The 26,276-nt window shown below is 42.0% G+C and overlaps 1 protein-coding gene across 1 annotated transcript in view; it reads right to left on the minus strand.

Annotated features, from left to right (window-relative positions):
• The window catches only part of COX10 (cytochrome c oxidase assembly factor heme A:farnesyltransferase COX10), a 127,498-nt gene that overhangs the window by 27,914 nt on the left and 73,308 nt on the right, over positions 1-26,276 (minus strand). The window contains exon 5 of the mRNA XM_077892577.1: positions 10,129-10,199. Coding sequence (XP_077748703.1) covers positions 10,129-10,199 — 71 coding nt within the window. The remainder of the gene's footprint in view (positions 1-10,128; positions 10,200-26,276) is intronic.

Here is a 26,276-nt window from a genome sequence, read left to right on the forward strand (position 1 = left end):
AAGTCTGAAGGATCTCAAAATAGGTAAAGATGGTGGATTAAAAGTGTTTGGAACCCTCTGTTTTCTCTGAAAGCAAAAAGAACCTGAAACAGGGAACCCTGGCTTTGACAGAACGAGAACTAGGGCACGTTCCTACAGAAAAGCTGTCAAACACAGGACAGCAAGGTAGGATACGTACCTCTCTGTATGTGAGGCAAAATACAAGACTTAGTAAATGTTAAATCTAATATCTTAATGGAAAGAATTTGACATGAAGTGTGTCCACTGGGGGTGGGAGTGGGTCATAGCTAGAAAGTGACAAAGCAGAAGGAAGCCTTGAGATACACATCTGGCAAGCTCAAGTTCAGCAGAAGGAGCCCTGGGAAGAGGAGCCTTAGGTCCTTTGTGTGACCCTCTTCATCTCTACCCTTTCCCCTTCCCCTTGCCCCAGGGGACTGGACCAGGGATGAATTATCTGGCCCAAGCTTGGACAATCCCATTTCCATTCACAAGGCTTTGGAACCTGGCTACATGCGTCAGCTGGGACACCTGAGGGCTTAAGGCCAAGGCTGCCATTTTGATGATGAGTCCATGCAAGCGAAAGTAGGATCAGAAGAGTCAAGGCACAGAGAGAGGAAAATGAGGAGGTGGACAGTGAGGGGAAAAAGCTAGCCTGTAACCGCAGCCCCAGGAGGACACCCTTTCCAGAAGTCGGAGAATAAGAGAAAAATTAGATGCAGCAGCTGACTTACACAGGGACCAGTTGTCGGAATATGAAGTTGGAAGGAAGGGTCCCACTGGGGTGGTGGGGTTGGAACAGGTACGAGAGAGACCCTAGGGAGAGTGTGAGCCTAACACCTGCCCTCAGGCAAGCTGGGCTCTAGGTCTTCGAGCTTGAGGATCCCAGGCAGAAATGGGGTCCCAACAACTGCCAAAAACAGGTGTCAGCTTCCAGCAGCTATTTTCTGCAGTGGAAAAATATCTGGTCTGCCTAAGCAGAACGGAGGAGTATCTAGGAAGAACTACCATGAACATCCTCTTTTAAGCATCCCTCACACTGGCCATTTTATACAATTGGGACTGATGTTGCCAATAGCCAGGGAGCTCCAGTGGGGAGAAGGAGTTCCAAGGCACTGCATGCCCATGATATGGGAGGGAGTTATTAGTGAGGACATCAACAGGGCAAGGCAACAGGAGCCTCGGAGGTGTCAACGCTTCTTGATTTTTTTTTTTTTTAAGATTTTATTTATTTATTCATGAGAGATACAGAGAGTGAGAGAAGCAGAGACACAGGCAGAGGCACAGGCTCCATGCATGGAGCCTGATGTGGGACTCGATCCCAGGACTCCAGGATCACGCCCTGGGCCAAAGGCAGGCGTAAACCACTGAGCCACCCAGGGATCCCAAATGCTTCTTGATTCTGCCTGTGATGAGTTCCTTACCAGCCCGCATGCCCAGACTACCAGGATGGTGGATGGTACAGGCTGTGACACGGCTGTGCTGACATTCAGCCCCAGGGGAACAGAGGCAATGGACTCCAAGTTCATAAGGGATCAACTCTGTGGTGAGGCACCAATACCAGAGGGTAAAATCGTGCCACTCGGACCCTCTGGAGCCATTCTCTGCAGACGTCCCCGGGAGACGTCTTCTGTATGTCAGGCAAACGGAGATGCCAGAGCTCTTTAGCCAAATGCACCAGGACTCTGAATTTAGCCACATGCATCTGGGATGCTTCCTAAGTGATGTGAGGTACAATGCGCTCCAATTCATCAAGTGGCCCCCAAGCCATTACAGACCGTGATGAATAATTCTGCCACGAAGGCCCCAGGGCTGAAGTAAAAAGCACAGAAAGCCACGGGGTCAAATGTTTCCACAGGAATTACATTTGGTAAACAGAAGCTGCAAAAGGATGTTTCTATTAACCACCTGCAATTATTGTAAGGCCACAGCAGTTCTCTAGAACAGACAATCAGAGTAAGTAGTTGGTCCTCATGGGTCTGCAAGAGTTAGGACAGATTTAAACAAGTCATCTTCATATTAAAAAAAAAAAAAAAGTCATCTTTCTATCCACTAGGAAAAGCAGTATTTTCCCAACCCTTGATAAGGAAGACAGTCTTTCTTTTATTAACGGTGAGTGATACCTTAGATATACAGAACTGGAATTTTATGTAGGCAATAAAAGATAATTAAAAGGACTGTCCTCTGTATTCTCCTTGGGAAAATGAAACAAAGGATAATGTAATTTCACAGATTTTATTCTCATTAGATGGTATTTTAGTTGTAAGGACTTTTACCATTGATTCACAACAAAATTGTAGGAAGTTTCTGTTGCCTAAAATATAAGGGGCATGCGTATATTGTAACTAAGCTATCTCCAAAACTGTAATTTTTTTCCTACTCCTTGCTTATTAAATGCATCCAATGCCACTTTCTCCATCACTGCAAATAATGCAGATGAGGCCACAGTGGCTGCTCAGAAACAGAAAGGCAGGCAGCAATAAGGTTGGAAATCAGACATGTCACAGGACGGAGTGCATTTTCATGGTCTGGAAACCCAATGGAGCTGCAGTTTGTTTCCTTTATTTAGGTCAGCCCTACGGTGAAAATACATTATACTCAATATTATCCTATGAAATCCCCTGCAGTGATCCAGAAAGTGCAGGCAAGTTTACATACATCTGATTCCAGGAAATAATGTCCACTAAAGTTCAAGAATCACTGAATTCAATGAAAGGCAGTGACAAAAGGAAGGTCTGTATTTAGATGGCTGGGCAGTCAGACCAGACCATTCTGCCTTTATGGCTCCCAGTAGAGGAGAGAGATGGGGATTCCTGAAGAGGTCTGTTTCTCTGCAGGGTCGACTCCTTTCTGTCTACACATTGGGAACTGGCAACTGGAACAGTCACGTATTTTTGCTGTGGTGGCTGTGAGCACTTGACTGGACAGCAGGGCTGCTACTTCTCTGGGGGTTCGGTTCTCATATCTGCTTTGCTACTCTACCTTCTGATGAATTTTGTGGTACAGAGGCTGCAGGACTGAAGAAACATGGTGTTACATGCAGATAGGAAGACATTCCTTAAGGGACATACAGAAGTTGTGCAAGAGAAAAAACTCAAGAAGGCAGGTGGACAGGCAAGGGAGGAGTAGAAGCAGGGAGGCCGGGACTGGCAGGGTTTATCTGTGCAAGACTCATGATCCACAGGAGAGGAAAGGCTTTGAAAAGCAGGCACATTTCAAGTGAACTTGCAGGCAGTAGTGGCCAGCCAGCGTTCTGAATGAGAAACGGCAAACTTGACTTCTACTGTGACCATCCCGGTCCAGGCCATCATTCACTCCCCTGAACCTGTACTAGGCCTCTGCTCACTCTTGTGATGCTGTGGTACATTCTGAAGAGTTCTTTCAAAATCATAAATGCCATCACACCGATCCTGTACTTTGGACTCATTTCTGGCTTCCCATGGCACACAGGATTCAAGCTAGACTTCTCACTGTGGTGTCCCTCTGACCTCACCCCACACCACTCTGCTCATTCTGGCCACTGTGGACTCTACGCTGTTACTGTGTCAGGCACACCCTGACCACCTGGGCTGTGCACCTGCTGCTCCCTCTGCCGATGACGCTCCCCCACCCTGCATCCTTACCCTTTGGGCCTCAACGCATATGCCACTTCCTCAAGAGCAGCGTCCTTATACTTCTCTTTTTCTAGGGGTCTCCACCAATTGCTCTATATTATCTGTTTGTGCAACTGACAGCCACCTAGAGTGACCTTTTACAATTTATTTGTTCACTGGTTTATTTTCCGCCTCCCCCACAGGACAGTAATGAGGGCAGGACTCGGGTCATGTCAGGCATATTCCAGCATTCAGCCGGAGCCCAACACCCAGAGATGCTGAGCACACGGTTGCTGAGAAAGCACTAACCACCACAGGGATGACCTCACAGTCATTCACTGTCTGCTTTAGAAGAAGGGCTGCATTCTCATCTAACCCCACGGGGTAAGGGCATTATCCCCATTTTACAGAAGAGAACAGAACATTTTCCTATGACGCTCCTGCCTGGTAAAGCAGGTAGAGAAGCTGGATTCTGAACCCAGGTGGTGTGACTCCAAAATCTTATGATCTGCGATTTACATCAATATGGTCCCCAGGGAAAACCAAGTACCCTGAAAGTCCAGTCGTTTTGCACACAGTAAAATTCACACATTTCAGGCAAATGGTTAGTTCTGAGTTCTGAAAAAAGATACATAGTTGTGTATCCATTGCCATGTTCAAGATATAGAGTATTTTTTTTTTAATTTTATTTATTTACTCATGAGAGACACAGAGAAAGAAGCAGAGACATAGGCAGAGGGAGAAGCAGGTTCCCTGCAGGGAGCCCGATGTGGGACTTGATCCCAGGACCCCGGGATCACGCCCTGAGCTGAAGGCAGACACTCAACCACTGAGCCACCCAGGTGTCCCGAGATATAGAATAGTTCTGTCCCTCATAAAGTTCTTTCATGCTCCTCTGTCCTCAATCCCCTTCTTTTCACCCCCCAATTCCTGGTCACCATTGATCTGATTTCTGTCCCTGAAGTTCTGGCTTTCCAAAATGCCATACACATGGAATCATACAGTGTGTAACCTTTGGCATCTTTCACTTGTAATGCTTCTGAGCTGTATCCATGTCATGGCACCTACACACACACCACCTGAGGGGCAGTTAGGATGCTTTCAGCAATCATGAATTAAACTGTTGCAAATATTCATGCACAGGTCTTTGTATGGACTTACGTTTCCAGACACACACAGTAGTGGGGTCATATGGCAAATCTCATTTAACTTCATAGGAATCTGCCAAACCATTCCACAAAAAGTAACTGTACCACTCTGTATTCACGCCAGCCACATAGAAGAATTCCAGTCACTCCACATCTTTGCCAGCACTTGGTATTATTGTCTTAAAAATGTTAACTGTTTTAATAGGTGCACAGTGGTGTCTCACTGTGGTTTTCATTTGCATTTCCCCTAATGACTAGTGATATTGAAAACCTTTCTATGTGTTTATTTCATATGTGTAGTTCTACTTTAGTGGAGTGTTTGTTTATATATTTTGCCCATTTTTTAATTGGGTTGTTTTCTTATTATTGAGTTTCAGGGATTCTGTATGTATTCTGGACACAAGTTCCTCGTGAGCTTCATGCTTTGGAAGTATTTTCTCCCACTCTGTGGCTGGTCTGGCCATTTTCAGAAGTGTTTCTGGGAGAGCAGAAATTTTTATTTTGGTGAAGTCCAATTTACCTATTATTCCATCTATGGTTTGTGCTTTTTGTGTTTTATGTAAGAATTCTTTGCCTAGCTTCCTGCAGCTGGATTCTGTGTCCTGGTCTTGTGTCTCATGACCCCACTATATTCATTTACTGGTTCTAGTAGCTTTTTTGTAGATTCATTTGAATTTTTCATGTAAACCTGTCACATTGTCTGTGAATGAAGGGTTCATTTCTTCCTTTCCAATATGCAGGCCTGTTATTTCTTTTTCGTGTCTTGTGCTGCTGAAGAGCCCGCCCCAACACAACACAGACTACGGTCCAATCCCTACAGAACAGCCCTCACAATTTGGTGTGGCAGGCACGTTTTCTCAGCCTCCTTCCCGCTTTGCTTCCTTACCACACTCCTTCAAATCCTTCCCTCTGAGTCTGGCCAAGTCATTTATTTTTATCCTTCAACACATATTTTGCACTCCCTTCCTTACACCTTTGCTCCTCATGTGCATCTTACCTGGCATGGCCTTTGCTTTATTCTCCGCCTATTCTATCCAGAGTCAGTGCATCAGTCAAGGTCTATAGAACACCCCCCACCTTCATGCTCACGCTTTCTCCTCACAAATTCCTCATGCCTGTCTCAATGGCTTTCTCACCCACTTGATGCCATGTGCTAAGTATTCCTGTCTCAGAGTCCTTGCTTCTGTATTTCTCATGCTGGGGAAGTCATTTCTACTTCTCTAACATCTGTCCATCTGTCCACCCATCCATCTATACAGCCATCCGTCATTAAGCATCAGCTATCTGCCAGATGTGGTGGCCGGAATGCATGCCCCGTGATGTTCCAGACTTTTGTCTGCTCTGTTCCCTACTGTATCATGGCATTAGAAATAGTGCTGGGCACAAAGCAGGCACTCAGGAAATTGCTTCATGTAAATGAGCTTGGGTACTGGGGATACACAGATGGAAGACTCAACCTTTGCCCTGGAAGAACACACAACATAATAAAGCCAGAGGCACGAAGGAACAGTACATGGTACGCTACGTGGTGCCAGGACAGAGGGATGCCCAGAGGCGAGAGTTCCAAGACAAAACGTCTAACTCCCCTCACTGGAGTGTGGGAGGAGCTATCCCTTCTGGGGGAGGGAACGCTTGGCATAAAACACACTGGGGCCATGGAAGGGGAAGGTTAGCATACCTAGCGAGACAAGCACAGCACTCTGGTGAAAACACCAGCAGTTCCACTGAGTCATAAGAGACACAAAGGGGTGAATGAGAAAAGGTGAACATTATGAGGAGGTGAGGCTGGAAGGGCTGGGAGGGACCAGACCCTGAAAGGCCTTAAAGATGCAGCAAAGCACAGAAAACAAATGTTCTAAACAAATATATTTAGAAGACCCCAAAGGTTGTAAGCTAGAAGGAAAAAGTGGCTGGATATCAGCTGGGGTGTGGTTATAAGGACCAGGGCAAGCTGGGATGCTCTGACAGGAGTGCACTGGGAGGAGAGAGCAGACTCCAGGGCTCCCCTTGGGGGCTGGAAAGACAGTCTAGTCCATAGTTGGATGAAGGAGGAGGGACAGAGAGTCCAGGGTGACTGAGAGGTGCCTGACTTTGGAATGTCAATTAACCAAAAGACAGTGTGGGAGGGGAAGTGATGTACTGGGATACACACTTGCAGAGCTGAGATACCTAGAGAGGCACCCAGAAAAGACTTTCAAAGGGTCTCTGCACAGAAGAGTGGTCTGGCCTGGAGGTATAGACAGTGTAGAGTGCAGTGTCTGTAGAGAGAACGAGATCAGAAGGAGGCTACAGACCACCAGCAAAGGTGTGGCCAGAGGGAGAAGCAGAAAGAACATGGGAAAGATCAGGCTGGGTCAGCTCTTCCTCATCCTCTCATTCTCAGCTTCAAGACCTCACCCCTCAACTAAGTCACCCTGGACTCCCGAAGTTTTGGTCAGGTTCTCTCTGTGATCCTGCATCTCCTGGCAGGTGCCTCCTGCAGCATTTACCAAGGCACTTCTGGTGTCCAGCATAGTGCCCAGCTGGCAGATGCATTCAAAAATACATTTGTAGAGTGAACTGTATCTCTGTGGCAGCACTTCCTACCCTTAGGCACGTGGGCCACCACCTCCTCACTGTGACCCTAAGAGAATGGAGAGCCTGCCACCCACCTCTCGGTAACTAGCACACTCCTCTACGGGGACAACATTCTCCTACAAATGCGTCCCGCAGGTGGCCATAGGAAGGAAGGATTTGGTAATGCCACCACTGAGCGGTCCTACCAATGCAGGCCTGGTAACGGAAACACATCCAACTTCCACGTTCTGACGTCTTTCCCTTTCCAAGTGTTTTGCTTCTTTCTCCCTAACCCTAGAAGCTAATCTAAATTTCGTTTTTATGTTACTGCCTGGTAAGTACTGAAATATTTATATTTTATTTTTATTTGAGAGTGAGAGAGAGAAAGATGAGCATGAACAGGGGAGGGGCGGAGGGAGAAGCAGATTCCTTGCTGAGTGGGGAGCCCACATTGGGCTGGATCCTGGGACTCTGGGATCATGACCTGAGCTGAAAGAAGACACATAACCAACTGAGCCACCCAGGTGCCCAGAAATATTTACATTTTTTTAAAGCAAACTTTGAAAACAGGTAAGATCGCTCCAAATAACTGTTTCTTTTTTTCTTTTTAAGAGATTTTATTTATTCATGAGAGACACACAGAGAGGCAGAGACACAGGCAGAGTGACAAGCAGGCTCTATGCAGGGAGCCCGATGCAGGACTTGATCCTAGGACCCTGGGATCACGCCCTGAGCCCAAGGCAGAAGCTCAACCACTGAGCATCCCTAATTTTACTTATGTCAGTAAAAATCTTCAAAATAAACTGCAATGACTAAAAATATTAATGCCACACACACATGTCTATTTTACTGTAAATGCTCACAGTATTTCTTTAGAACAGAGAGGCCAAGCTAGGTACAAATGTGCAAACAGCTGTCATTAGCAAAGATGTCTGAGGGTTTCCTTCCCAGACTTACTATACTGCTGCCTGTCAATAATGTCGGGAACTTACTTCACGCGCCAAACTGCAAAATCTATGAAGTGGGATAGATTCAACTAGGCAGAGCAGCCCAAATCATATGGGGCAGTAAACACCAAATCGAGAATTTCAAAATAAACTGGTTGGGCTTTGCTCTTAAGTGCCCAATAGCTACTGTGAATGTCAGAACCACCAGGGCTGAGAAATTAATGCTAATGGGTGGTCTGTAAGACGTTCTACTATAGCCCCACAGCTACCCACTTATAAAATATCTGTGTAGTAGATGATCATTCAGTAGGTTATAATAAACACTAACTGGCAAGATACAAAGTCTTCAGTTTTAAAACCATGATTCTCAGTGCAATATTTCTTCTGCCCCAGACTTGTAACCGCTCTTTGTACCTGTTTAAATAAAATACATCCTAGCTCTTAACATAAGCTGGAATCTTTTTTCCAGCCCTATAATTTGCCCTTTTAGAGGCTACTTTAGGTAGCAATTAAGGTGTATTATCATAAATGAGATCCTGCCCGGGTCATCTTGCCAACAAAAGAGGAAGGTACCGGTTTAGCAAGACTAATAATTGTCCTGCAACCTCTCTCCCGTAAAGGACGGGCCAATGCCAACTACCAAGGCCCCTCTCTGGATGCCCTGGTAGATTTGGCTTCTCTGGGTGCAGAAAACAGCCACAATGGGCAAAGTGAGATGAGATACCAGGAGAATGGCAGGCCTTTATCTGATCATCCTTATATGCCCAATGGCTACTTGCTGGGCTTGTCCCACATTTCCCTTGGTTCCAGAGAAGCCTAATTTCCCTGAAGAAAGGCATAAGGACTTCCCTGCGATCCGAGCAGTGGCATGAGCAGCTTCTAGCATTTGAGATAGGCTACAGAGCTTGCATTTGCTCTTCTAGAACAACTTTACTCAGATAAAAGTACTTTTGACATTTTTAAATAAAAACGCAGATGGTTTTATTTATATTTCAAAAAAGAAATCGAGTATCAGTAGATATGAGATTTCTGTTCTTGTATGTTTTCATTGCTTTCTGCAATATAATGGTATTTTAAATTCATTTAAGAACTGAATGGCTCCAAACAGCTAATATTAAAAATCATTTTTATATAGACTTCTGACAGTACCTGCATGTTTCCTTTATGGTTTCACTTAATATGTGTGATTATTTGATCCACAAGTGTTACCCCAATACATTTTAGGCTCCATGAGGGCATTGCCTGGATTCACTGATTTAGAATAGTCAGTAAAACCATTTGGTTTGTTTTATTCTTCTTGGCTTATGAATATCCACTGGATTTTAAAAAATACTTTAAAATGCCAGTTTCAAGGTCTCCAGGAAGTAAAATGCTTAATTATTAACCATTAGTGATATTAAAATATTTATACGCCTTTTAGTTCTACTTAATTGAATTTGGTAGAAAGTAGAGTAATGGGGGTAGTGCTTTACTTGGCAGATAACAGCATTATCAGTTTGTCTGAAAAAGTAAGGCTTCAGACAGATCTTTCTTTGGAGACCCTATATGGATTTGTCTGAAATCATCTGTGTTAATGGAATGTTGTTACCCACAGGCGCTACAAGTGAAACAAGTTCGTGTTTCAAAATGGAATTTCATAAAGAAATCCACTGCATGAGTTACTCCCACCACAGAACTGTAAATCTTAGATCCATTTTAAGTGCTCTGTCATACACTTTGGATAGAGTTAAGAAGCCCTGAGCACCCACACCAACGTGTCCCTTTGTGGGGGTGGGGGTGGGGGTATTTTCACCTCACAACTCAAGGCAAAAGACTGGGGCATGATTCAGGATAAACGAGCACAGGAATGTTCTAGAAGGTGAAAGAGACTTATATTCATGATTTTACCTGATCTGTCCACGAACCAGAGGTCTGTTCTTTGTCCTATTCATGTTTGAATCAAATGGCACCTCAAAAAACTGCAAAAAGAAAAAAAAAAAGAGAAGACATTAAATATAACATGAAACAATTCTTCTGTTCTGCTTCAGTTCTATACTTTTTGTCCACAGTAAATGTCATTTTAATTTTGATAATATGAACTCACACTCTTGGCACTCAATGGAGGAAAATTCTCTGGGAGAGACATATTTAAAAATTATATGCAGAGGCACCTGGGCGGCTCAGTGGTTGAGCACCTGCCTTTGGCTCAGGGTATGATCCTGGGGTCCTGAGATGGAGTCCTGCATCAGGCTCCCTGCATGGAGCCTGCTTCTCTCTCTGCCTGTGTTTCTGCCTCTCTCTGTGTGTCTCTCATGGGTAAATAAAATCTTAAAAAAAAAAAAAAAGTTTCAGAAAAAGGTAAAAATTATATGCATTAGTTGTTTAGAATATGCACAGTTCCACTTTGATCCATCTGGAAAACCACTTGTTAAATATACAGTTTTTTCCTTCAGTCACTGTTATGGGTATAAAGCTTCACTGCTCCAGAGGATTTCAGAACCTTCCATTCATCCCCAAGCCTGTGAATTGACTAAGAATAAATGTACCCTGGGAAATGGGGGACTAAAGTGAAGAGCCAAAGCTGAAGTAATTAAGACCCCAAGGGAAACTGTGCACAACCAACATGGCACTACCGTGACTAGATTAACTACCCCTCTCTCTGCCTGGGGCAGTTCCCTTTTACACCTGTGGTCCCAGCATCATTAACAGCAACCCTTTTTATTCTCAAAGCATCCCCATTTGGATGACACACTGGTATGGTCACCCCGACGATGAGGTACTGGATCTGCTCTCAAGAAATTCACACTATCATGTAGGGCTCAGCAAGCTATGACTCAGGGGCCACAGCCAGCCTGCACCTGCTTCTCTATGGCTCACAAAATGATAATGTTTTTATGTTTTTTTTAATGCCTGGAAAAATAAATCCAAAGAGGAAGAATATTCTGTGACATGCGAAAATTATAGGAGAGTCAGATTTCAGTGTCTGTAAATAGAGTTGTGTTGGAATTCACCCACACCCACTTGTCTATGCCTTGCTATGGCTGCTTCCACACCACAATGGCCAGGTCGAGGAGTTGCAACGGAAATGGCACGGGCCAGAAAACCTAGAATATTTACTCTCTGGCCCTTTACTAAAAAAGGTTTACCATCCTTTAATGTAACAGAAAGACTGGGATACAGATGATTATAGTAATAGGCCTAGTAGAGTGAAAGGGAGATGTGCTAAAATGGGCTCTGAGCCAGCCAGGGCAGGGCAAACATCCTTCAAGCACTCTTACACAGACTTAAAGACTCAGCAGGAGTCAGATGCTTTAAGGGGAGTGGAGGGAAGAAAAGAGCAGTCCAGACGCAAGGGGAAGCATACAGAAAGAAAGGCACAGGAGGCAGAAACTTCATGATATGCTCGAGTAGCTAGAAAGAGTTGAGAGTAGCACAGAGGTTAAAGGTCCAGGCTTTGTAGTGAGAGATGACGGTTATGTTTCAGCTTTACCAACTACTACTGGCTTCGTAACACTGTCTGAAAGCCTGTTTCCTCATCCGTTAAGTGAGGGTGATAATATGTAACTAGCAAGGTCAATGTGTGGATTAATAAGACATTGACCTAAAGCATAATGACCGGCAGAGACAAAGTGCTTAATAATGACTAATTTAACCACTGTTGTCATCAGTGTCGCTGGATGGCTGGAGATGAAGCTCCAGAGGTAGGTGGAGGGCCAGATCATGGAGAGCTTCACACGCCTTGCTAACATGTAGGAGATGGATTTGGGGCAATTGCTATGACTGCCACTTGGATGGTGGTTTTGGCTATCACGGACTGGGTGCAGATGGTGTGGGCCTAGCAAGGGCTGCGGCAGTGGAGATGAAGAGGATCCAATACCCTGCTATACCCTCTAACCTACAAGCCTTACCCAAGGATCTACCCCATGGATTTACTCTCCTGGTTTTTTTTTTTTCTTTTTTTAGGATTTATTTATATGAGAGACAGAGAGAGCAGAGGAGAGGGGTAGAGGCAGAGGAAGAAGCAGACTCCCTGCTGAGCAGGGAGCCCAACGCAGAGCTCCATCCCAGGACCCTGAGATCATGACCTGGGCCGAAGGCAGACGCTTTGCTCACTGAGCCACCCAGGTGCCCCTCACTCTCCCATCTTTATGCAGAACCACAAAGTGTGCAACCCTGACCGGATGGGTCCCAAGCTCTAATTTTGTAGTATCACTTGATTGCTAGTGTTTTTCTTTTGGATGTTTTAACGTAATCGCAAGTTCAATGTGTTCCAAACTGAACTCAATGCATTTCCATGAAAATCAAGTACTTCTCCAGAGGTTTTGTTTTGTTTTGTTTTGTTTTTTGGTCAAATGTATCACTTTTTCTCTTTTAACTCATATCAAAATCTTTACAATCAGCTCGGATTTCTTCTATTCATTTCTTCTATATTCAGTTCATCACTAAGTTCTGATAATCTGGGCTTCATAATATCTCTCAAATCTACCCTTCCCATTTCACTGAACTATTATTACTTGTACAGAATCATAATAGAACTACTTGCTCAAAAATATTTAATGTTCTCCTCACTGTTCATTCCCCAGTGGACTTGGAAAGTCCAAATTTTTTATAAGTTACACTGGTTAAAGGCCAACGCTTATCTCACCCCATCACTACTTCCAACCTTATCACTTACTTTACCTCTATCCCTTCATCACTTGTCACTATCCTGCAAACACAGCCAAGTGCCCCTGGGAGTCAGAGACTCAAGCAGCTTTTAAGTCTAAGGCTGGAGGAAATAGTTGATACCTGGAGCCTTAGCTTCTTAGGTAGTAGATGAGAATAATCCCTCTACCCAATGAGGTTGCTAGGAGGATTTAGGAAGATGGTGTACAATGCCACACTGTAGCACATCACGTAAAGAGCTTCTGCTCATTTCTCACCTACATCTGTACCCATTCATCAGCCTGACATCCTCTGATTCTTTACCTAACAAACTCAACCTTCCATCAAGACCAAGTTCAAGTTCAACCACCCAAACCGAAGCCCTAACCTCTGACTTGATGTGATCTCTTCTTCCTTTCTACCCGCATGGCACTTGTCTCAACCACTGGGAAGTGTGGTTGAACCCTGTGTAAAACTGAAATAATGCACATGAAATACATACTTGTCAAGAATTACACAATTTCAAAAGCAGCAGATCAGGTAAATAAATCTGTGTATGATTTCATACCACATTGATATCAATGTAGCTGGTCAAGAACATACAGATTATCCATTTTTAGGTCCAATCTTTTTTATTTTTAACTTTACCACAGTATAACTGACATACAATACCTGCATATAAAGTATATATTGTGGTTAAGTTTTGACTTATAACTATACCCATGAAGATATCACTACAGCCTTGATACTATGCCTATCCATCATTCCCAAATTTTGTCATGCCTTGCTGTAATGCCCTCCACACCTAGAGTTCTTTCTCAGACAGCCACTGAACCACTTTGAGCCCCTATAGATTACTTGCATTTTCTAGATTTTTATGTAAACAGAATTTTATAATAGGCACTCTTTCTGTCCAGACTTTTTTTCACTAGGCATAATTATTTTGGGATCATCAAATTGCTTGGTGTATCAATAGTTCATTCCTTTTTATTACTGAGCAATATTCTATACACAGTAATACCCACAAGTATAGATCTATTCACTTGATGGATATTTGGGTTGTTTCCAGTTTGGGGCTACTACAAAAAAGTAGCTATAAACATTTGTGTTTAAGTCTTTGTGTGGGCATATTTTTTTCCTTATAAATAGAGGGCATCATATAGCAGGTATATGTTGAAATTGCATAAAAAGCTATTAAGCTGTTTCACAAAGGGGACTGCCACTTTATATTCCTACTAGCAGTGTCTAAGAGTTCTACTTCCAGGCCCTTCAAGAACTCAGTTTTGGGTCATCTTCTGTGGCAAGGAACTACAACCGTCCGAGGTGCTTGCCGAGGACAGAGGGAATATGGAATGGCTGGCAGAAAAAGGTAGTTATAAACACCAGCTGTGGTCCTGTGACTAGGGGCAGAAACAAGGAATGTAATAATTCTGAGTACTTTTCTTTTATTTTAATATAATCATATTCATATGTATAAACCAAAGTTTTTATTCCTCTCTCCCATTCTGCTACCATTCAATAGATGCTAATAGTATTTAATCTCGTGTCTCAGAATTTAGGTTATACAGCATCAAGAAGGATTGTGACCCAGCTTGAAGAGAAAGGAACATCACCAAAGACGCAGAAAGGGACTAGAGAATTCTGGATTGTAAGATGGATCATTTCATCATGTTTGGCATAAACACAATTTTGCTATCACCTTATTTGGAAGCTAAGTTTGGCAGAAGTGTGTCTAAGTGCTAAGCTGACTAGGAGTGAACTGTGAAGGCCACTGTGTTTGTGTTGTGTCAGTTTAGTTATGCAGGAACTACACTGCCCACATTCCCGTTCCTGCACAGCTGGAGGGCTCAGGATAGCCACAGAGCTTGCACGTTATCTGGAAGCTGGAAATGAAGTGGTAGCCATGCTCACACTTGGAAAACTGGTATACGCCCAGGCACTACTGCAGCTCACACCCCACTGTTGAAGATCTGTTGGCTGCCCTCGTGGCCTGGAGGCACAATGGGTCTGTAGCTTCTCCAGCTCCTGCCAGCTCTCTGGGCTGCAGCCAAGCCCTGAGCTGCTCCACTTCTCATTAATACTGAACCGAGTCTGTGCTCTTCTGCAGGTTACCTGCATCATCAAAGCTGCCGGCTTGGAAGCAGCAACAAACACGGGTTCTATTTTGTTCTGATGAGTCTCATCTCAACTTTGTAGATTTCAGGTGGCTCTTCCTCTCCTCTCTTCTCTGTTCTGCTTACTTCGGCCTGGCGCCAGGTACAGGCACAGCAGCTTTCCAGACTGCTTCACTCCCAGTACCGCATCGCTGTGAGTCCCTAGAACACATCCCTTAAATAACTCACAGTGCTTCTGATGTTCTGATCAAACCCCAATAGAGGCTGCTTCTCTGTCACTGTCAACGGTGCCACTATTTAAAAGTATTCGACTTCACACTATGCTCATCTTATCTGGAGTTCTGAATGACAGGCTTCCTGGGATATGTGAATTAATAATTTTTCATGTGAAAGAGAGCTATGCAAATAGGCACAGATAATTGATTAAATGAGCCATCAGTGAAATGAATATATACATTTGTAGATTGTATTTCATTCGTTTTACAATGATTTACAAAGTGTTAAAGAATTCTTTGCCCCTGAAAGTCTATATTCTTTATGGAACTAGTTCAAGTTACATGTAATTAAAATGTTCTGTTTAAATTCCCTCCCTACCCCGACATTCAAACACATCCTATAGGTACTTGAAATAATCTTTTCTTTGCAATCTATTAATTTAATTTCCCGGGATGAATGAGGATTCCAATTACAAATCATGTTATTCAAATGCTGGTAAGGTGTTACCTAATATAACACAGAAATTCCTATCAATAACTATTCTAGTAGATCTGAAGTCTTAGCTCAGGAACTGAATGAATTATTTCATCTGGATGAAGAAAGGATATTAGCTTGTCTGTGTTTCTGACATGCCAGCCACCCAAAGATGGGAACTGAGGTCTAGAACCAACTAGAACGTACAATCCAGCTTCAGGGTACCAGAACTTGGCAGGAGCATCTGACTTCCATGAACGCTTACATTTCCCAGACAAGCAACATCTGGGTAGAAAGAGCACGCTAACCGTGCTCACCAAGACTGATGGTTCATTTCAGTGAGTGCTTGACAAGCCTTCCTAGCCCCAGCGGACCAGAGTTCATCCTGCTACTTTATTCCGTTTTTCATGCATTTTCTACAATGCTTTTCAGTTGGGTTTACTGCTTTTAATCAGAGATCTCAAGCACATTTCCAAAACACATTGTAGAGTTAGATGAGAAATTTAAAGAGTTTAGAACCCATAGCTGACTTAATCTACTTGCATTTTTTTCCTGTGCTTGATAATAATTTTTTCATAATGTTCTTATCATTTCAGCTGCCTGCAACTACTTCTGGAGCATTTAAGTGAAACTTCTGCAATTGGTGTTAAAAATAAAATACAAATGCAGTATTACCAACTCTTAGGATATACTGCTCTGCCCCTTTTTTCACATACTCTGACTACTTACTTTGAATAACGGCACAAGTAATTTAGACTGCAGTGAACACCATCTGGACGGCTGCTCAGGCCACACTGGTTCTCTCGGGGCCCAGGCTTGTGCATGACCTGCCTGTGGAAGGCTCTGCTTACTGGCTCTCCAATGGCCATATAACCCAGTATCCATACCTGACACAGTGATTGGCTTACTGAATGGGTATCTGATTCAAACTGGGCCCTTGAGCATCTTTCCTGGGATTTTACAAACAAAAGACCAGGAAAAGAAATCCTCCCTTCTTTTCGGTTGTTGGTGTCCATGGACTGGGGTAGAGGGAAGTGGAGAAAAGACCCAACATGGGTTCCTGGGGTCCAGTTACCTCTGAGGCTCCATCCTCTGGCCCTTTGCAGTTTTGGTCAGCCCTGTATGGGGCTGTACCTCTTGCCTCCAGTGGCCTCATACATGAAGACTGTAAACTATTTTGAAGGCAGAGCAATGTGTTGAACATGAGGGAATATTTGCTCTTTCCTTCAGCAAACAATTTACTTTCTTCCAACTATGTTCATTTACAAAAAAAAGTTTCTTAGTCTCTTTCCTTATAAAAATCCAACCGAATTCTTTTCATTTTGAACTTTTTCCTTTTTACTCAGGTTCCCTACCTCACTGTCTTCCTTCCAGTCATATAATCCCTCCCCCACTGACAGCCCCATTTCTTACCCACCAGTGATCTGATCATCTGTTCTAGCAGTTGGCCCCTGTGGCTGCTAATGGTAGAAGGACAACTCAAAGTAGCTCAAAGAGAAGTGGAGCTTTCTCTCTCACAACAGGGTGGTACTTGCTTTTAGGAGTTACTAGATTCGGTGTCAAATGGGCCACCATGATTCCAGATCTTATGACACCTTGAATGTGCTTGGCATATTCCTGCTTGTAGGCCCTTCCCATGGAGCAGCCAAAATGGCACTGGCAGCCTCAGACTCCCAAGCTCCTGGCAATCCAGGAGTAAAGTTGCTTTCTTGACAGCTCTAAAAGTCCAGAACCATCCTCATGGCTAGGGGGTGAGGTGACTATCCAATGAGCAAGGGAGGGGTGCTGGTGGAGAGACACCACGCTGCGGTATCTCCCGCAAGCTACAAATGTTATCTTCTCTACAGGGAAGAAAAATTCTATTACCAGAAGAAAGTAGGAAGATGTTAGGCAGACAGAAGCAGTGAAATTATTTATGACTCACCATAAAACTGACAACACCCCAAATCACTTCATTTCACAAGTCATACTTATAAAGTAACTTGCCTACAGTAGAAAAGGTACTCCCAGTGTAAGTATTTGAAAGGCATTAATCAATATGAACATAAAAATTTCTATTAATTTGTGTCTCATAATCACTTCAGGAATCAATTTAATAGTTCTATTTAATGTTGGAGGAAATGGATCATTGTTTTCTCCTCATTCCCACATGCTGAAGATACAGGACACTATCACACTAATGGATAAATATTTATTAGGAGATATTACACCATGCTTTAATATTAGTAATTATTATTACTCCAAAGAGCTGATGTTCAGATATAAAATGTACCTATCAATTAATCCTAACAGATAATGTGTCCTTATGATACTATGGCATTTCACGAGTGAAAATGACACAGATACCAAGGGTGGATAGATAACCTGCCCCACGTGATGAACTTTCCTATTCTTACTCTGATTAATTAAACGCTACACAAAAAGTAGATGTATTCTAGAGATGTCTGTAAGTCAGGCTCAGAAAATATTGACTTTGATAACAAGGTGCAACTTTTTCTTTCTCTACGTCGAATCATGAGAGCAACATTCTTCTCGAGACTCAATGGAGAAACAAACATGTGAACCTTGCCGGAGTTTGTTTTTCCATCCATCTTGTCAAAGCTGTCAACAAGTGTTTGTCATTCCAATAGGGCTCACAGCTTCCAAGGTCCAAGATAATGTCTCAATCAATCTCAGACCAAGTTAAAAGGGATGCTTAAAAAAAATAAATAAAGGGGAGAGGCCCCTTATCCACCAGGATTCCACATGTCATTACTTTCAGCTTACAAGTCGGCTAAGATACCTAGCCAGCCATTACTCTTTGGCTGTTACCAATGTTCTACTGCCATAACCGCAAATAAACAAGTGAAGCAAGACTCCTTGTACCCTCCCATTGATTTTTCCCCACGAGGCATCTGAAGCAACCAGTGCATATGTGCTCTGGCATTCTTCAGAAGTGGCTTTTCATCTCAGGTGGTGACTGGGGCAATGTGCCCCTCTAAACATGTGACTCGAGCCATCTATCTCTTATTAAGCTGTATTTGAAGGCTTCACTCTTCATGGAAAATAACAGAAAGGCCTAAAAGGTCACCCAGCACTTTTAAGAGACCCAGAGGACCACAACCTATAACAACCTATAAGGAACAAAACTCAGAAAGTCTCATCAATTTTGACCAGCTTCAAAAACAATACGATAGGTCACCCGTTCTCCTGTCCGAGAGATCTCGATTAGTAACACTGCTTTCTGAAAAAGTGGAAGGAAAATATTTCAAAATATTTACAAGATTTGTCTCTGGGTAGAAAGATACAGGGTGATTTATTATCTTTCGCCCTTCTGTATTTTACAATTGCCTATAAAAACCATGTGCTTTCTACCTCAGAAAAAAAGATAATAAAATATTTTACATAAATGACACAACTACAGTATCTGGACAGACCCTCTTTCAGCTAAATAATAAAGAATTTCTGAACTATATCATTTCAGAAATTAGCATAAAACCCATATTTATGGAGCCTTAGCCAATCAGAACTCCCCTCCCCCCTGCAGAAAGAATCACAGGAGAACAAAACATTGATCCTGAGTATTTCCCAAGTACCCCCATTTTCTTTTCTTTTTTTTTTAAAGCCTTAAAGGTTTTATTTCACTTTTCTTTTTCTTTTTTCCCTGGAAATCTTTGACACTTATTTTTATTTATTTATTCTTTGTATATATATTTTTTATTGGAGTTCAATTTGCCAACATATAGCATAACACCCAATGCTCATCCCATCAAGTGCCCCCCTCAGTCCCTGTCACCTAGTCACCCCAACCCCCCACCCACTTCCCCTTCTGCTACCCCTAGTTCGTTTCCCAGAGTTAGGAGTCTCTCATGTTTTGTCACCCTCACTGATATTTCCCACTGATTTTCTCTCCTTTCCTCTTTATTCCCTTTCACTATTTTTTATATTCCCCAAATGAATGAGACCATAGAATGTTTGTCCTTCTCCGATTGACTTATTTCACTCAGCATAATACCCGCCAGTTCCATCCACGTCGAAGCAAATGGCGGGTATTTGTCATTTCTGATGGCTGAGTAATATTCCATTGTATACATAGTCCACATCTTCTTTATCTATTCATCTTTCAATGGACACTGTGGCTCCTTCCACAGTTTGGCTATTGTGACATTGCTGCTACAAACATGGGGTACAGGTGTCCCGGCATTTCACTGCATCTGTATCTTTGCCCATTTTCCACAGTGGGCTCAGTGTCTTTCCTTGAATGCCACCCCCACTTCTCCCCTAGGTTTTATAGCAGCCTCTTTATTACTTCCTGGTACTGGTCCAGATCCCCCGTACCAATTTCTCACACAGCAGCCAAAGTGATCTTTCTGGACACAAGCTGGCCCGCAGGGCTTCCCTGGGTGGCCCTCGGAGCCACCCGCCCACCTGCTGGGAACCACCTGCCAGGAGCGCAGTGGCCAGCTCCTCATCCATCCCCGTCTGGCCACCTCGGTCACTGCCCCAGGACTCGCTGCATCGCCCTGCAGTCAGCTTCTCTTGGCATGGGTGCTGGGGAGACGTGGAGTGTGCTGGAAAGCCCACCCTCCCCGCCACAAGTTCATTACCCCCAGTTTCACATGGCTCTTCCGCCTGGGCTGGCCTGCACAACCTTTCCTGCTAACTTGGCTGCGCCTCTTCATGAGGAGGTTTCAGGTCTGGCCACTCTCAGGCACCTCCCAGCTCCTCCCTTCCATGCGCTACATCTAACAGGACACTATCCTATCCTGCTCTCACCCCTGTGGACTCGGACATGGACACGTGGTCCCTCCACCTGGGCTGGTTGGTTCCCTCCCACCTCCCAGGAAAGCTATCTCATCAACTATCCCTTTTTTTCTGCAGCATATTCAGCTTGTGGCTTTTGGCTAGATTACCCTTATCTATACCTAAACATGTTTAATTTCCCCCAGCCCAAGCCTTCCCCCCAAGCCCCACATATACCCCGATGTCACTATCTGACTTTAGCACAAGATTAGCATCTGGAAAAGAGAGACCATGGTCTCTCTTCCTAGTATTTGTGAAGTCTGGGGCCCACATCTGAGCCAGCATGATCAGTAGCAGGGGGTGTCCAGGGTGAGGCTAAGTGCCCTCCAAAACCTCCAAATAAGCTCAAAGGAATTTCTGCTCTAACAGCTGCCAAGGAGTATAATCCCATCTTTGCAAAAAACCATTTTTAAAATAGTTTATTCGGAAGTCCAGTTTTGAAGCACAAATAAATGTACTAAAGCCCACTAACGGCTGTTATATGAACAGACTTAGATTGCAAAATTAAAAAAAAAAAAAAAACCCACACTTTTTTAACTAGGGCTGGAGAGATGAGAAAACCTTTCCTCAACTAGTGCTATGCTTCATCATAATCTAATATGGACACAAGGCTATCATATTTATTAAATCCTTGTGGATCCCTCCACAACTGTAAAACAAAATAGGCATGCTTACGGACAACATTAACAGTGATAAAATAATATGGCAAGAGTCTGACCTCGGAAAGAGCTTCTTAAAATGCCACAAAGAGTTTAGATATCCACTCTTTAAAAAAAAAAAAAAAAGACATGAACATTTTTAAAAGGCAAGAAATAAGTAAAATCTCCTTTTCTAGTACTCCGTGGCAGAAGAATGGTAGGAGACTCAGAAAAGGAAAGGTTATACCACGTGTTGAGCAATAAAACTGGCAAATCCACAGCAGTTCAAATGTGGCTCTCACGTACATCTGGTCACCACAACGGGCCAGGGCCAGGGGCTAGAGAAATCATTAAGCAATCTGAGAACTCCCAAACAAAGAAACTGTAAAATGCTGAACTATAAAGCAAAGGAAACACACTTAATCCCTCAGGAGTTGCAGTATGTATTTCAACTGGGTTATCCTTTTCCTCGTAAGGACACAGCAATACACCAGAACCTGGAGTGACACAATATCTCCACTGTACGCATGTAGGCACAAAGCCAGCCTGCTCCAGCACTCCTGGCACCTGTTGGTTTAATCATCACATTGCTCTGCACAGCAGAGAAAAAGGGAAGGAGGGAGCCAAAAGGAGGTGGCCAGGGATGGGGGGTAGGGTGGGAATGGGGGGAAAAACCCATGTCCCGTTCATTTTGCCCATTAGATAATATATACCTTTGAAAAAAAATAGTTAACACATTCTTTCTGTAAATTTTCAGTAACATGTTGAGAGCTTAGCACGTTTCTTCTAAGATTACAGTTTATTTTTGAACTTTGGAGACTATACGACTGGGAAGGGAAATAATCTGGTTTGCTAGGAGACACCAACTTTCTGAGCAAATGTTATCTTAGCAAAGTGACTTGAAACCTCTGCTTAAATGACCCTCCTTGTTCCTTCTGTCTCTGAGATTCTGTGCTGGAGGGAATATTTAACACATATTTTGACGTTAGTAAAACTTCTCTGCTGCCCGTTTCCCCCACAATCCTAAAATAGTCTCTAACCAATTCACTAAAATGAGGTTCAAAACGACTTACTAAAAATCTTCATGTTTAAAGCAAGTATCATACAAAATGTGCTTCTTTATGAATTTTATTTTTATTTATTTTTATTTATTTTTTGAATTTTAGTTTAAAAAACCAGTATGGTGAATTAAAACAATGACTATCAAAAGAATAATAAATAAATGATAAGAGAAATAATGACACTTGCATCAAAGGGTAAAAACAGCACATAAAATACATTGGGACATTTTCAAAGAGGGCTTAAGAAAGTGTTATATGGTAGTCACTAAGCAACATACTTCTGACAGATTTTACAATTGTTCCTGTTCCTATAGGTATTGCTTTCCCTTCAACCTGGTTTCCTAGAAATGCCTTAATTGTGAGTCTGATTACGTTCAGAACATATGTCTAAGTGTGGACCCGGACCATCCGTCCCTCTGCTGAAAGCCATGAAACGGCTGAAAATTCCTTTGATCGGGCAAGACATTTGTCACACACAGTGCACCGGACATTGGGTAATATCCCAGAACCCTCAAAAGTTGAAATATGTGGCTTCTTTCCTGAAAAGCCGAACAAAGACTTGTAATGCACTCAAGTGTGGTCACTGTGTTCTAAGAGGGTAGTATACGCAGGCACCACCTTCCAGAATGATCTGAAAATAACAAAGAGGTCAATCCACACACAAAATATTTCTGGTCCTCCTCCAGTCTGGACTGAACTGTGGAAAATGTTTACTCTTCTAAGACATATGGCTACAAATTCCTACTTACTAGGAGTTACTAGAAAAGAAAAGGTACAGTAGGGTTCAGAGGCTTGTTCTGAGTTTTTCAAGGGCAACTTTCTTTACAAGTTTTAATTTAATGACTTAAAAATGGCATACAGAGAACTTAAATATTTCTAACTTTTCTGCCAAGTATCAGCTGATCCCCAGAAAGCATGCGACATTTCAAAACACCTGTGAATTACGGCAACTGATGTGTGACTATGAACTTATTATTAGTAAGATTATACAGCTAGATAAGTGGCATTTGGTAATCAAATCCCAATATTTAAAGAATAATAACAGATAGAATAATGGTGTATGGTGACAGTTATCCTGGTGAACACAGCTTAAGGTACAAAATTGCTGAATTGCTATGTTGTACACTTGAAACTAACATAACACTAATATATAAAATATAAACTTTTATAACAACTATACAAAAAATAAAAAATCTTAAAAATAAAGAATTACAACAGATTACACCCCTGTATGGTTCCTGTCTGCATCACAGCTTTCTGTGTCAGGCAATTCTTACAATATTAGAAATACACACATACACAATTTTCTGTTTGTACAACAACTTGCGTAAAAGTAGCAATCTAATTTTCTGACAAACGTGAATTAAAGGAAGAGTGTTAATGTCTTAAGGAAATACTTCCAAGGGGCACCTGGGTGGCTCAGCTGTTGAGTATCTATCTGCCTCACGCCTCAGGGCGTGATCTTGGGGTCCTGGGATTGAGTCCCATATTAGGCTCCCCACAGGGAGCCTGCTTCTCCCTCTACCTGTGTTTCTGCCTCTCTCTGTGTCTCTCATGAATAAATAAATAAAATCTTAAAAAAAAAAAAAAAAAGAAATACTTCCAAACAAAAAAGGTTTTAGTTTTACTGACTACCTATCTTTTGAGTTTCTTCTTAAAGACACTAGTGGGAGGGCAGGTTTCCTGAGAGATGCTCTTCCTAGAGACAGTGGAATCTGTGGATGGTCCCCATCCTAGCATTGAAGACGATAAAATAACACATGATGGAAAGCTGGCTCTGGACTAAATTTTAAACACTATCCCAAGTCATATTTTACAGGTAGAACATTTTAAAACTTAACTGAGTGCATTTCTAATGAGAGATGTCACTTTAGAAATGTCAAACGGCCCACAATTCTCAATTTAATGCAATCTTTATATCTTAAAAAATCTTCCAGATCACGTACTGCTTCTCTTAAGGGAGACAGAGAAATTCTAAATTATACGTGCCAGGATAAAACATTAAGTAACAACTGCCGCGATCATTCCCACAAAATCTATAGCAAATAAAAAGGTAAACAGACCCTTTATCATTAAATCTGTAATGATATGAAATACTGTTAGATAATAAATGCTTTATAAGAAAATAGTCTGCAATGCCAAATTACCTGACCATTATTTCATTTAGTTTAGCCTACCCAGATGCCTGCGACTTTTATTCTATAATAAGGATAGACTAAAATACCCCCACTTTCTTATAAAAGATAGGCTTTATAGGAATAACGCAAATTACTAAGATAAGTTACATGGGGGAGGGTGTGTTGGGATTCTGTCAACGATCTTTAATAGATAGATAAATTAGCACTATAACTTCTGATCAGGTTTGCATATCCTAGATAATAGCCGTGTGAGTTTTTGAAAGAATATATAAGGAACAGCAATAAAGCAGAAACCAGTTTAAATCAATTATGTTTTCAAAATGCTAAGTTAAGTATATTTGAGACATAATTTCCTTCACCATTTATCACAATGTGATGACTTAAAAAATTCTATTAAAAGTTTTTTTTAAAGAAAATACCACTGCAAGTACCACTTGCAAGTACCACTGCAAGGTTTTGAAAGCTATGGAACCAAGAAACCAGTTCTAACACTGCATTTAAATGAAGAATAGGCTCACTGAGGATTATTGGCCGCATATATTACATATTTAATAATCTAAATTCTGTATGGTCTCATAAGAGGTCAATGAGATTACTCAATATAAAATGCTTAACATTGAAAATAAAAACATAAGCAGGAATATGAAAACAAGAATATATTATTTCAATATCACTTATAAATGAAAAAGGAAAATGTTCTTTACAAAGGCAATAAGAACTCTACATTTAATGATTAATGATCCACTCTAAATTTAATTATAAATTAATGGCTTAATTTATGGTTTACTATTAATTCAGTGGTGGGTCTATGATTTTTTTTTTGTTCTGTTTTCAAAGTTTTTATTGTAATAAAGGAGAGAAATAATAAACACGAAGAATAAATTACACAGATATATGTGGCTATATTCTTTTTTTTTTTTTTTTTAAAGATTTATTTATTTATTTATGATAGACATAGAGAGAGAGAGGGAGAGAGAGGCAGAGACACAGGCAGAGGGAGAAGCAGGCTCCATGCACCGGGAGCCCGATGTGGGATTCGATCCCGGGACTCCAGGATCGTGCCCTGGGCCAAAGGCAGGCGCCAAACCGCTGAGCCACCCAGGGATCCCATGTGGCTATATTCTTTTAAAAAGATTTGCACATGGTTTGGAAATATTTTAAAGCATTAAATGTTACATTTCCCAAATCATAATAAATCTTTTTAGGTTTTCCAAAACACATTAGAAATGTAAAATGTTCACCACAAATGCTTTGGAAGGTGAGTTTGAAGGTGGAAGGTCCTTAAAGATCACAGGTCAAACAGACTTCTAGAATAAGCATCTTTTATAAAAGGTTTCTTCACTTTTAAGAACACTTTTTCAAAATTATTATTTCCCAGAGCTTGATTTGTGTGCCGCTGCAGCTTGCTAAGTCCACATTTCTCAGAATTTTAGTTTTATGTTTATTATTACTATAGCATGCTCTAGTTTGCTCAAGAATTTACAGACATTTAGAGTGGCAATGTTGGCCACGATCCAATAAGTACTACAAGCTGAAACCATTTTTGATACTAAATACTGGAGGCAACAAAGGGATCCTCCTTGGTTTAAATAAGGCTTCAAACATACACATCTGTAGCTTTTCCATTTTGAGTTGTGATGGCAATGAACAAAACATTTAAGTCTACAATCACTACACAACTTTATTATATTGCCAAGAAATCCCATTGGCTCATTTTGGCATAAAAAATGTAACTAGGCTACTTCATTTGAAACTTTCTTAAGTAACTTCCATTATAAAATTATAAAATCTTTTTTTATTAGCTTTCCACTTGAAAAAAACAGTACATGTTTATAGCTATGAATGTAGTAATACAGGAAACAGATTTTGTTATGGGGTAACCAGCAAGTTTATGATGAATAAATAATTGAGAGTTCCCAGCTAATATTGTGAGCATTTGTTAAAATCCTTGTCTCTCATGGTAACTGTACAAAGCTTTATCAAAGCAGG

This window comes from Canis aureus, chromosome 3, assembly GCF_053574225.1.
Source record: "Canis aureus isolate CA01 chromosome 3, VMU_Caureus_v.1.0, whole genome shotgun sequence".
Taxonomy (NCBI): Eukaryota; Metazoa; Chordata; class Mammalia; order Carnivora; family Canidae; genus Canis; species Canis aureus.